We start from the raw sequence: 12845 nt of genomic DNA, 5'->3' as shown, positions 1-12845 counted from the left end.
TCCGGTCTCCGCAGTCTCCGACCGATACCGCCACTCTCCGACCGATACCGAAGTGATCGGTTACCGACCCATATCGGTCGGAATTCGGTATGGGTGTTTCGGTACGGTAACCGTACCGAACCCACCCCTACTTCTTAGCATTGTCGTTGTGTTTGAAAAGAAAAAGACATTTTTTATTCTTGTTTATTCTTCTACGGGTGATGGGTGATGTTATTCTGACCATTCTACACTACTCTCATGTTCACTATTTTCAAAAAAGTTCATTTATATCCCTTAAATAAAATACTTATAAAAGTAAAAACAAACAGTCACCCCACCTCCACCCGACCCAGCTTAACTACCCCAATCCATACCCATCGCAGGCCACCTCCCACCCTCTTTGTCTTTTTCTCTCTCCCCCTCCCTCTCTTTCTGTCTCTTTATTTCTCACTATTCTTTCCTCACCGTGTGAGAATGTGGAGACGTGATAATGTTGAGTATTGTTTCACAAAAAAAAAATATAACCTTATTTAGTAAATTATAAGAGTGTTGAATTACTTTTCCTATTGTCAATTTATTTTTGAGATTAATATCTATATTTTTTCATAATATCATTATATATTCACTCACGTATATTAGGCCAAATGACCACATATATTCTTCGTCACTTAATATGAATATAAATTATACACGTATTTAACTTAAGTGATAGCACATATGCATGAGCATGTGAGAATATTGAATATTATCCCAAATTAAAAAAATAACCTTGTCTAATTACTTATAAGAATCTTAAGTTATAATTCCTATTATCAATTAATTTTAAAATATATGTCTAAATTTTTTCACACCGGACCACCATGTCAAGAGAGTAGTGTAGAATAGCCAACATAGTCCTACTCTTCTTTTATTGATTACAAAGACATATTTTACGTTATTCATGGCCCTTGCACAAAATACAAAAAAAAAAAAAATGCAGAAAATATTTTTTTGAAAGTGATTTCATTAAATAAATGAACCCAAGTCTTGCCTTCACAATTTGCTTATTATGCGCAGAGACTAAACATTGTGAACGGGTTCTGATGAACACAATAAGGTTTTGTAGGGCGATAACCAAATAAATCATGATTCATGGGTCAGTTTCAATTGTGCAACTCAAAGACTTCCTTGACCAACCTTCTCGTTCCTTCTTGCTTGTAGAATTCTTGAAGATACTCTGCATAGTGATAGCTCCGATACAATGGAGGGTGTTGTTCCTCATCAATCAAATCCTCAATTGGGCCGATCAGAATGTCTTTGTTGGGTCCATAGAACATTGCTAGTGTTAAACGTGGCTGAATCTTGTTGGTTACTGCGCGGTGGTGCACGCTTTTATACCTTCCATTACTTAAAACCTACGCAGAGATAAAGGAGACATGATTCCAATTAAATAGAGTAATGCTAGATCTATCATCTATGACATTTTTTATTTTTTTATTTTTTATGTAATACATTGTTGGTTTCACAAAATTCTATGTGGAAAGAAAGACATGAGAGTTACCTGAATCTGATCACCTAGATTGATGACAAAGGCATTGGACACAGGATCAACACCAACCCATTTCCCATCTTTGATCACTTGAAGGCCAGTCACTCCCTCTGTTTGCCTAAGTACTGTGAGTGCATTAAGATCAGTATGGACACCTAGTCCAAGTGTGAGCTCAGGGTCTGGACATGGTGGGTAGTAGTTTGCTTGTGCTTTTAGAGTGGGATTCTCACCCAGCTTCTTTTGTAAGCAATCCTCCTCTAGGCCAAGCCCTTGGGATAGCAATCCCAAAAGCCTATTCATCAATGCACCAATCTCCTTTGAATATTCAGCAAAAACCTCTCTAAGTAAAACCCAGAAAATAAAATACACAAAATAATTAGCACAAACTAGAAATAAGCTTCATATGTTAGTGTAACTCTTTTTACATTGTACCTAGGAGCTGAAGCTAAGAAAAAGATCGAGTACCTGTACTGGGGAGGGTTTTCAGGTAACAAACTGATAGGATGCCAAAGATGAGAGAAGGTTTCACTCCACATAGTGACTTTTTGATCTTGACCTTCAACCTTGAGGTAGTAGTTGAAAAGCTTTACTGGCTTGGTATGATCTGTAGTATGGTATTGTGCCCTTTCTTCAGGAGACAGTTTGAAGAACTGGGTAAAGGTAGTCATCATTCTGTCACATAATTCCTCAGGTACTCCATGGTTGATGATTTGGAAAAATCCATACACCTCACATGCCTGTGATATCTTTTGAATTAAGTGGGAGGGATCTTGACCATTGTTGCTGCCATGGTCATTCAAGTCAATGATAGGAATTGATTCCAGAGTTGATACATGTGAGAGGTGTGGCCTATGATTCTCTGGGAGAATGAAATTCGAAGAGATGGAAAGAGGAGTTGTGTCTCTAGCCATTTGGAAGTATGCCATCTTTGGGAAGAAGATGGATTGAGTTTGATCAGGAGCTCTAACTGAAAGGAAATATATGAGACACACCAATCATAGTTGACCCCTCCGGGTATTGTTTTGTCATGCTCTACCACACTTTCCTACAGGGGGTAGCTAGTTTTAGTGCATGTCATTAATTTAATTAGCTGGCATAGTCCACGTCAGAAAAACAAAACATAAAGGAAAAAGGAAAGAAGAAAGAAATAACGGAATAGAATTTCAAACCCATGAAAAAAAATGGGAAAGAGAACTGGAAGTAGATTAGATTCATGGGTTCACACCTGAAATCTGTAACATTATATATCAAGATTTTTCACATCAAATAATGTAATCAGTACTATCTCACAGGGATCATAACTTACACATCATTACTTGTACAAACTATATATGCACATAATTATTTACAAAAAGGCCGGATTATCACAGCTGTTGATCCAACAATGGGTCTTTAGAAGCTTTTTTCTCTCCCAGATAATCAGCAATACTCTGAGAGACCCCAGAAACCAAGTTATTGAACAAGGAGCTACCCCAACCCAGCCATCCAGTCTGAACTGCTTGTTTGTTCGCTTCAAGCATGCTCCTCTGTTGTTCCTCTGCTATGGTATCAAGCCACCTCTTTGCCATGTACTCCTTCACAGCTTCAACCCCTTGAGTTGCTATCTCCATTGGTGGAATTATGAGGGGGTTCTGGTCCAAGTTGAGCTTGGTGAGATTTTTAAGCATACAAAATGTTGCGGGAAGAGCTCGAATCTGGTTGTTGCTTAGATCAAGCTCCCTGAGGTTGGTTAAGTCACCAATTGACTCAGGAAGCTCTGTCAAGTCACTGAAATTACTGGACAGGTTCAGCACCTCAAGATTTGTCAGTCTCCCAATTGCGTATGGCAGCCCACGAAGCTCATTGAAATGAACATCTAGATATCTCAAAGACCTCATTTCACTGATAGATGTTGGCAGGCAGCGGATTTTATTCAAGTGGATTAAGAGCCTCTCGAGATTCATTAGTCCATAACCAATATTGGTTGGCAAACACATCAGGTTGTTAAAGCTTGCATCCAGCTCCACCAGTGATCTAATATGAGGTACAAAACAAGTGTTGAAAACTGTCCAAAGTGAAAATAGCAGGTAAAGAGAGAAACCTTGACATTAATTACCTGCAGCAAGCAATGCTTTCAGGAAGGGCAGTCAGCTTGTTTCCCGAGACATTGAGGACCCTCAGATTAAGCAACAATCCCAGGGAGTCTGGCAAGGAAACTAGAAGATTGGATGAAACATCAAGCTCCTCAAGTTTCTGAAGCCCTGCTATTGAGTCTGGAATGAACTGTTTTGCCACACAAATAATACCAGTTATATAGAATATAAGTTACCAGGAACAAAACAAATGCAATCATAAGTTATTACTCTCTTCATGAGCAAACAATATTGAGTTGCAATACCCTAAAACCCCATAAATCTGCTACAGATTATGCAATGAATACATAACATCAATGGTAATTAGATAATACCCAACAATTAGAACAAAACAAGGGGAAATACCTCTAGCAGATTGTTTGAGAGATTGAGTGAGACCAACCCATGAAGCTTCCCAAAGGCCTCGGGTAGAAACTTGAGCTGACGCCCAGAAAGCTCAACTCTTTCAACGACCCCACTCTCTGCCTCCTTCAATATTCCAACCACTTCCTCATCCAATTGGATTTCACTTTCCTCTTCCAACTCAACCACAACCGACCCATATGCCTCAACAAGCCTCCCTTCCACATCCCTCAACTGTTTCTCAAAGGCATCGTGCATCTCCTCCAACCTCACCACCGCCCTGTATATCTCCAACTCTTTCTCTGCCGCTTCGCTCAGATCCTTTTCATTCTGGATTTCAGCGATCTTGGCACGTGCGACGGACACGGTGGACGGCTCGGGGCGGGGACCGAGGGTCCGGAGCAGGGAGTGGGTCTGATCGGCGGTGGTGGGAATGAGGTGGGTCATTGAGGCCAGGACTTTGGGGCGGTTCAAGTGGGGCAGCTGGGTTAGCAGAGTCTCTTGGAGTTGTGGTGAGAGTGGTGGATGTGAATCAGGGTCGAGCTTTGTTAGGACATAGGATAGGATTGGAAAGTCTTTAGACTGTTGATCCATCTGTTTGAGAATTGAGACTCAAACTTGAAACTGAAGCAGATCAGCAGATGGGTATACAAGTAGAAGAAGATGATGATAGTTTGAGACTGAGAGTGACGCATAGAAGTGAGTTCTAGAACAAAGGGAAACATTCAAACATATATATATTTATAATACACAGAGAAGCAAGAGAGGGACTGGAAAGTGCGAGATAATCCTGTGGGCTGCTGTTTTTTGGGTTTCATTATGATAACTATGAAGAAAACCGTTTTGAACTTTTCACGAAAACTAGCAATGGGCTGGGCCGTCTGGGTTCAAGCTTTCTTGTTTCAACCCGCAATTTCTTTCAAGCCCTGAACATTTTGGAGCCCTCAATATTTGCAAGCCCAAGATAAATTGCCTCACTTGAAATCAAGGTATGTATAATTGTAACACGGCCACATGTTATAATGTGGGTATATATTATTGATATCATATCCTACAATATAAATTGTCATCCACCAATATTACAATACGTGAATTAGTTATATTGTATGACTGTATTTCGGTTATATACAATAATTTTTCTTTGAAACTAGTCCGATTTTTTCAATGACTCGAATTGAAAATATATTTATCTGTATTTGTCTAACTTTTTGACGAAGTTAAAGAAATTATATTTTTATTCGTTTAAATTATCAAATATGTATCATTATTCAAATTATAGTGGACCAACCAATTTTGGCTATAAATTTTGTATACATAAACATGCAAATTAGACTATGCATAAACCAATTAATATCGTTATTTTATTGTAGTGTTATGTCATATATGGTCCCTCCTTCTATTCTCTTTATTGTAGTAGTGTTATGAATTTCCTCATGCACAAAATTCTTTTTTTTTTTTGGTTGATAATCTTATGATTAAAATTCAATCACCATCAAGTACGTCCTTCAAATTATCATATGATGAAGAGATATAGTAATATTGGGCATCATCTTGATCACTTTGAGCAACCAATTAATGTGCCTTGGACCTTATCTATCTTCCATTAATATATACATACATGTTTGGCACTATCATCTATTAATTAAAGCGAGCAAGCTAGCGACCTTACATTATTAATACTACAGAAACAGCTGTTGCATGCTCTCTGTGGGATCCATTACATGTTCACTTTTCCACACAAACATGCGTTCACTCTTTGTCAAAGTTAAAGATGATCATCCAAAGTTAATGGCTTTACTAAGAAAGAAAGAAATGAAGGATCCACACAACACACGTACACATGGTGAGGTAGGACAAAGTAGCATTAACCTAGCTTGACCCGCTTTAATTACCTCTTAATAACAATACATATATGGTTAAATATCTATCAGAGATTTGTTTGGTTTCTATAAATTAAATAGTTAATTTGGAATCATCTCAAATCTTCTCCATATTCTATATATAGATATTAATTAAGACAGCCAAAGGAATCTCATCCCTGTCACTGTGAATGCTACGTGAGTGGAGGGCCTCCCACTCCCTTCCTATCAAGAATCATTCTTCTCCTCAAAGAAAGTCTCTATCTGACATCTGTGTTTTTTTTTTCTTTGGTATTAAATTAAATCAATTACGTGCAGCTAAATATACCACGAACTGTCACACATATATATATATATGGGGCACATGCAGTCACATACATTTTATGGTGTCTCTTGATCCCATGTTCAATTAATTCCAGAAGTATTCAGAATCTCATTTCTTTGATTGATATTTGTATGTACCCAAATGAAATGGTCCCCCAATAACTTCCAACTGTATCGCTATTCCATGTTATTTTGGAATTATATGTAGGTTTGATATGAAATCGCCATTACTATTCTCCATAACTACCACTGCCTTCCCATATATCCAGCAGACATATTGATCGCATCTGGTCAAAAAAGAAACCGTCATACATGCATTTATACATCACTACTTCACTAGTTAGTCATGGCCCGTCACTCGTAGACCATAACTTATTACGTACATAACTTCATATGGATAATAAAATATCATATATAGTAGCATTAAATGCATCTCCAAAATTTGAAGGAACAAAAAAAATAGAAATAAAGAAAGTGAGAGTACTAAATATCTTGATTTTAAGTTTTTAAAGTCTCATGGCCAAAAAAAAAAGAAGCTTTTAAAAGTCTGGATGTAAGCTCGCTGGAAATGCTAAACCAAAAACTACGAATTTGCCTTAATCTGAAAATGAAATTGCCCATCCAATGAATAACTTCGAACATTAATTCCAAAAGTGTGGTTGAAAGATTTCATTAATTTTCACCTTTTGTAAGCATTATTTTTTCATAAATTCTTATTTCTAAGCCTCAAATTTGCAAATCAAGTTCAAAGCATTTAATCACATAAGAGAAAAAGGAAGGTCAAGAAATCCAACTTACATAAATATTCTAGATGTTCGAGTCGTTCATCCTCCCCTCGATGATCATATATATCCTGCCTGTTTCATTTTAGTGTCTTCGTCATAATAAACCTGCAGTCACAATGTCAAGTATTAAATATTACAAAAAAAAAATATATATAATCGACTAAAATAACTATTTTAAAAAACAATAAGAAGAAATTAATTAACTGAAATTACAACGAACGAAGAGAGATGAAGATGGGGTGGGTATGTTGCACGCATAAGCATAACACAGTGACACATATATACATCACAGACACGTACGGTTATGCAAAAGGCTAGCCGGACCTAAATGGTGCAGTCAAACGAAACGTGGCACGCAAATACATTACTCTCTGACAGAAAGACCAATAGAACACCCTGACCCTGCTGTTACGCACATGAACATAATGCACAACGGCGTTTAACAGAACCTAACGGAAAACAGCAATGGAAGCGCTGTTGTGCAATAATACCGACTAATATATGGATTTTGGGAGAGACCAAAGAAAAAAAAAAAAAAAAAAAAGCAAAATTAAGCACTTGACTCACCATCACAAAAAAACGAAATTGGACTGAATTCATTAATCGCCACGGATCAAAAAGCAATCCCTCTCAACGATTTACAGCCCCATGTACATATCACATTTAACATATATAACTCGATCTTTTTGTTTTTTGTCCTTTTTTTTGGGTAGTATTTAATATGTTATAATGGGCCGTGGCATATAATATTAGTCTCAGTCCGAGGGTGTGATGATGATATATGCTATTGCCAGTGGTTGCAGTTGTGAACGAGATATAGACGACTAGGACTCCCATGAGCATGGTAATTGGCACAGTGATGAACCTTGGCCGGCGCCAGAGATTTCTGAAACACCGGCGGCGGCGGCGGCTGGGAGATCTGACGGAGGCAGCGGTCGACGGCGGGCAAGGGCATGTGGAATCTGGGAGTGGAGCCGGAAGCAGTACTGTAATTAGGTGAGGAAGTTGGGGATTTGGAGGAAGAGGCGGAGGAAGAAGGAGGTGATGAGATTTTGATTGGGGTTTTGGTGGGGAATGAAAGGAAGGCTCTGATCTTCAAGGTACTCAAGGCTGGTGTTGCTGCCGCTGCTGCTCTGTCGTACTCCTCCATGAGGTTGGTCAGGTCCTCGTCCGACTTTATGGATACCAGGGCGTCCAGATCTTCGCTGGGCAATTGACACCGGAGACTGGCCGATGCGCCACACAACTCACCCAGCTTCAACGATAGCTCTGTATAAACACCACATACCCATACATCCCACTTAACACACAAATAAAACAAATATAACTTTTTTTTTTTCAAAAAAAAGGAGCCCACGGAGGGATATTAACTGACCGGCAAAGGAAATGGAGCGGTGCACGGCGAGGACACGGGTTTCGCCGCCGAGATAACGGAGCTTGCCGTCGGGATAACGGGGGAGGATTTTGCCGCCGTAGCTACATAAGAACTTGATGGTGGGTTTGAGAGTGATGCGTTTGGTGGGGTCAGGCTCCATGCTTAATTTTATTCCTGGGGTTTGTTTGTTTGGGTACGAGATAGGAAGAGAGAGAGAGAGAGTGAGTGGTGAAGAAGATTAGAAGATGGTGTTGGAGTTGCCTCTTCAAGCCTATGTATGGTACCTCTGGCCCTTATTTATAGAGTTTTTTTTGTTCAATGGGTAGATTAATAGATTCCAATACCCATGGGGTAAAAGCACCCGCGCGCGTTTACGCGGTTAACACTCGTACTACTGCAACTTTTTTTCTTTTCCTTTTTTAAATTCTCTTATGTGGGCCATATTACTTACAAAATGATTTGATGCTTATTAAATAATATCGATCTATCATAATTGATATATGGTGATTTCTTTGTCGTTTTACTTCTTTTCTCTTTTTTTTTTGGGTCAAAATTACTCTTTTCTCTTTTTACAAACTCCCGTATGTGAACACAAGGACTAGACTATGATTTTCGGAAAGTTTAAGACAAGTTAAAGCATTTTGATTCCTGGGTCTTAAAGCATTTCGATTCCCTTGGCCTGCAACTACTATCGAATACTTAGGAAATTAACCAGGATCGAATATAATATAGAACAATTTTGATATTTCCACAACTTTAGTCCGCCGTTAAGTACGTATATATGTCAATGTCTGCGCCGGAAAATTTAATTCAAAAGAAATTGTGTGTTTTTTTTTCTAATTCCAGTTTAAAAGAATTGTTTAAAATATGCACAATATTACTTGGTGCTTTAATTAAATTATCTTGTTTATCTAAATGTGTGTGTATATATATAGATTCGTTCAATCTTATCATCATCGCAAAGTCTTATATATATGGTCCACGTTCAGAGTCATCATCGTGGTGGTGGCAAACGGTGATGCATGCAAGGGCAAACTAGGCATGCATGGGATCCACAACCAGTTTGTTTTTACTTTTAGAAGGAAGGGAACACTTACTGAGATATATCATATATATCATATGCTTGGTCTCATCAAATATATCGATCATATGCTTGGCCTGCCACCCTCGAACAAATGCACACGTCATTAATTAGGATATGACTGGATATATATACAGTGCATGCCTATCGTCTTCATGACAGTTTATAATTAATCAAGTTATTTTACTTAATATAAATGTTGGAAAACTGGCCATGTGGTCCTGCGAGGTCCACAACCCACCATGTCCAGGGAGAAGTGCAATTTCAGGGTCATTGATTGAGACCAACAAATAATCGCATTGTAAGGAACAAAACAAAAGGGGCCGGGGCTGGGCCAAATGGCCCAAATTAATTACCAACAACAACTGCTGCTCAAATACTTCCTCATTAAGGTTGTTCCAAACAATCTTTTAGTTATGCTACAAACAAATTTCAGCTATCTAGCTAGGCATGCTCTATATACTTAGTTACACACACAAACATATGTATAGGTGCATATTATTTCGTAAGCCATGTGAGATATATATATATATATAGTAGTTGGTAAGACCGACATTCTGTCCCTTAATTATGTAAACAATCATATACTATCTGTATTTTTATTTAGTTGGATTCTGTGCATGCTGGAAGAACATGCATCGTGATTTTATTCATCTTTACTATACCTAATTAATACTGAAATGCATGATTACCTTAATCTCCTAGAAATTTTGAGTTAGGTACTTGACTTGGTAATTACTGTTTAGAATACGTAAGATCAAACTAGTAATTAATTCATCACATCATAATTGAACTTCACTTTAAAAAAAAAAAAATCATAATTAAAGTAAGTGACAACTCGATCGAAAAGCCGAAAGGTCATGCAATTCCCTATTCGAGAGCCCTATCTGCTCTTTTGGGATAACTTCTCAATAATTTAATTAAACTAAAAATCCGCTAATCTTTGTCCTTTTCCTTGATTATGTCATACAATTATCCCTAGCTAGCTCCTTTAATTTGAACATATATGTCATGGGACAAAGGGTCCTACGTTAGCAACTAAGGAAGCTCTATCTCTATCTCTCTCCAAGTTCTAATAATAATTAGTTTGCCTAGCTACTAGCTATTTCAAATGTGCTGAGCATATCCGCCTTATCTCCTTATCCTTTACGAGACACAAAGAGAATCATATATGCACTTAGCTTGGTTCATTCACAATTTCACATACATCCATACATCATAATATCATATGCATGCCACTTGAATATTACATTTATTATAGTATATGTAGGTCCCAAATCCCATTTACAAAGTGGAGGGAGATCAATCCCATAAAACAATTCATTCCTATACACATATATCAATTCCAACGATATCATTTCACATATAGAATGATTCTTGTGTGGATTTAGGCTTTTAGCATATATATATATATATATAGCTCTTTTCCCTTTTTCCTTATTCCGTAAATACACACTTTTGTTATTGCTTTAGTATATTTGGGATTGGATATTCATATTAATTGCTTGCAGACGCAGTTGCAGTTGATGAATTCCTGGCCTTGCAATCTCTTTTACGCGTGGCACGGTCCCACCTCGCTGTCAGAGAGAACCATTCAAGTTGGAGTGTTGGAGAGGGTACGTCGGTTGTCGTTTTGTTCCCATTTCAAAAGCGTGTGAGTCACTCGTGCCAATGGCCACCAATTCGGGCAGGGACGGTGACTGATAAAATGGGGATTGAGAGAAATATATATATATATATGTGGTGGGAACATAATCTATGTAATATATGTTTACCTAAACATTGGGTAAGTGTCTAAGTGAGCTCTCAATGCATTAATTTATGATCATCAGTATCGTTTAGACAAGTTTGTGCCGACATTATGTTTTGTATTGGAATTTGGACCCAACTAAATTACCAGTGAAATTGATTCTAGCACATATATGGTCATTCACGGATTTAATTTGGATATAGAGCCATGAGCCATAGATTGAGAATCTTAGACTGCGTGCCATTCTGCCACGAGCCACCACACCTAAACATGCTCTAGACCATGTGGAGCATACCACGTACCCACTGTGGCTGTTGTAGTATGGAAAGATGGAACCTCCATTTTGTTTGAATGCTGATGTGGCACAACAGCACTGAGGCGGGTTTGGCACGCTCCCATTGATGTGGAATTGGTAAAAGTGATGGTCCTCGACCTTTGAGTCTTGAAGCCTTGGACAGAATATAGTGGGGACCAGATAGATGGTGCAGTCAAGGTTCATTTGGAGGGTCCTTCAATTCAATTATTTCCTTGAATCTTTCATGCATTGAATTAAGGTTGAGAATTTTCATTAGAGAAGAATAAGGAGAGGTTGGAATATATTTGCATAATAAAGGCATATTACCAAATACCAAAGGATTTATATAATATTCTTGATTTGTTTTAGCAGACACCAGAAGCCATGTGATTTGGTGAGGGTGAATATATAGTTTCATGCTAACTTCTCCACCTATTTCATACCTAATTACCTATAATAAGAATGAATTCTATATGCTTGATTGCTTGCCAAATGGTTGATTGGGTTTTGAAAAGTGCGTTCAATTCAATGTGTAATGAATTGGGGAATGTATTTGTTCGTTTTTAGGACGAATCCAAGTTTCTAGAGAGGACTACTGCTTTAAAGTTTGAACTAGAGAGAAGAGTGGATACATGGCTTACCATAAAAATCCAAAACCATCCAAAATCAAGGAAACTCTATATATAGTATATGATTGGATGTCCGACTTGTTTGACCTAGTCCTCTTAATTTTAATATATTATACTAGCTCGTTTGCAAAGATATTCTAGTCTGCTGTGAACGTATAACACGTTGGCTGGTGTATATATATCGCGTCTTATTTACGAAATAAGATCCTTGACTAGTGTAGTTGAACACATGCATATCACTATCTTAACGTATAAAATATCAATACAAACTTTAAACTTTCTATTAAGATACTAAGATATTAAATATTGTTAAAATTGAGAATATATATATATATATGTATAACTCATTGCATTTTTCATTCTAAATGACAACTCAAATTAAACCATTAAAATAAAACGCGTCTTATTAGTTGATTATGAGATCTTATATATGTTTTTTTATTAAGAAAACAAAACGACTACAACCGCCCTAAAGCTATTAAAGTTGAAGGCTCTAAGAATTGAGATATTACATATGTTGCATACCTGCATGTGTACTGTAACGGTGATGGTTGTCGCTAAAGAATTGCGGTATCATTTTTCTTTTTATTCAGTCTTGTGGACTCTTGTGCCTCAAAAATCTATATGGGGATATTATCAAAGTCAATTTATGTTTCAATAAAAGCCATTTGGACTATACGCAACAAAAATAAAAGCTATTTGGACAATGTCTATTTATCTTTCTCTCTTTAAAAGTTGAAATTATTAGGTGGATCGACAGATCAGC

The 12845-nt window shown here is 37.5% G+C and overlaps 3 protein-coding genes across 3 annotated transcripts; all 3 read right to left on the bottom strand.

The window, feature by feature from the left end:
• Nucleotides 1-952: 952 nt before the first annotated feature.
• On the bottom strand, nt 953-2527 carry LOC147294894 (protein DOWNY MILDEW RESISTANCE 6-like). The gene is made up of 3 exons (XM_086230434.1): nt 1973-2527; nt 1520-1847; nt 953-1373 (listed from the first exon to the last, which is right to left on the bottom strand). Exons 1-3 carry the CDS (start codon nt 2431-2433, stop codon nt 1122-1124), a joined length of 1041 nt encoding a protein of 346 aa, XP_086086560.1. The 5' UTR covers nt 2434-2527; the 3' UTR covers nt 953-1121.
• Nucleotides 2528-2725: 198 nt separating this feature from the next.
• On the bottom strand, nt 2726-7510 carry LOC147294893 (plant intracellular Ras-group-related LRR protein 3-like). Its single transcript, XM_086230433.1, has 5 exons — nt 7154-7510; nt 6963-7054; nt 3985-6451; nt 3603-3769; nt 2726-3520 (listed from the first exon to the last, which is right to left on the bottom strand). Exons 3-5 carry the CDS (start codon nt 4573-4575, stop codon nt 2872-2874), a joined length of 1407 nt encoding a protein of 468 aa, XP_086086559.1. The 5' UTR covers nt 4576-6451; nt 6963-7054; nt 7154-7510; the 3' UTR covers nt 2726-2871.
• Nucleotides 7511-7522: 12 nt separating this feature from the next.
• On the bottom strand, nt 7523-8602 carry LOC147294892 (uncharacterized). Its single transcript, XM_086230435.1, has 2 exons — nt 8325-8602; nt 7523-8218 (listed from the first exon to the last, which is right to left on the bottom strand). Exons 1-2 carry the CDS (start codon nt 8482-8484, stop codon nt 7734-7736), a joined length of 645 nt encoding a protein of 214 aa, XP_086086561.1. The 5' UTR covers nt 8485-8602; the 3' UTR covers nt 7523-7733.
• Between the last annotated feature and the right edge of the window lie 4243 nt (nt 8603-12845).

The sequence above is a fragment of the Dryas octopetala genome, chromosome 2, assembly GCF_963921425.1.
Source record: "Dryas octopetala chromosome 2, drDryOcto1.1, whole genome shotgun sequence".
Taxonomy (NCBI): domain Eukaryota; kingdom Viridiplantae; phylum Streptophyta; class Magnoliopsida; order Rosales; family Rosaceae; genus Dryas; species Dryas octopetala.
This window is presented reverse-complemented; position numbering and strand designations above follow the sequence as displayed.

Coding starts and splice junctions, on each gene's coding strand:
- LOC147294894 (XM_086230434.1), bottom strand. CDS start 2,433: ATGGCATACTTCCAAATGGCTAGAGACACAACTCCTCTTTCCATCTCT. Junction 1,848..1,972: donor GAAAACCCTCCCCAGTACAG/GTACTCGATCTT, acceptor GGTTTTACTTAG/AGAGGTTTTTGCTGAATATT. Junction 1,374..1,519: donor ATCTAGGTGATCAGATTCAG/GTAACTCTCATG, acceptor ATCTCTGCGTAG/GTTTTAAGTAATGGAAGGTA.
- LOC147294893 (XM_086230433.1), bottom strand. CDS start 4,575: ATGGATCAACAGTCTAAAGACTTTCCAATCCTATCCTATGTCCTAACA. Junction 3,770..3,984: donor TCTCAAACAATCTGCTAGAG/GTATTTCCCCTT, acceptor GTGGCAAAACAG/TTCATTCCAGACTCAATAGC. Junction 3,521..3,602: donor GAAAGCATTGCTTGCTGCAG/GTAATTAATGTC, acceptor ACCTCATATTAG/ATCACTGGTGGAGCTGGATG.
- LOC147294892 (XM_086230435.1), bottom strand. CDS start 8,484: ATGGAGCCTGACCCCACCAAACGCATCACTCTCAAACCCACCATCAAG. Junction 8,219..8,324: donor CCGCTCCATTTCCTTTGCCG/GTCAGTTAATAT, acceptor GTGTTTATACAG/AGCTATCGTTGAAGCTGGGT.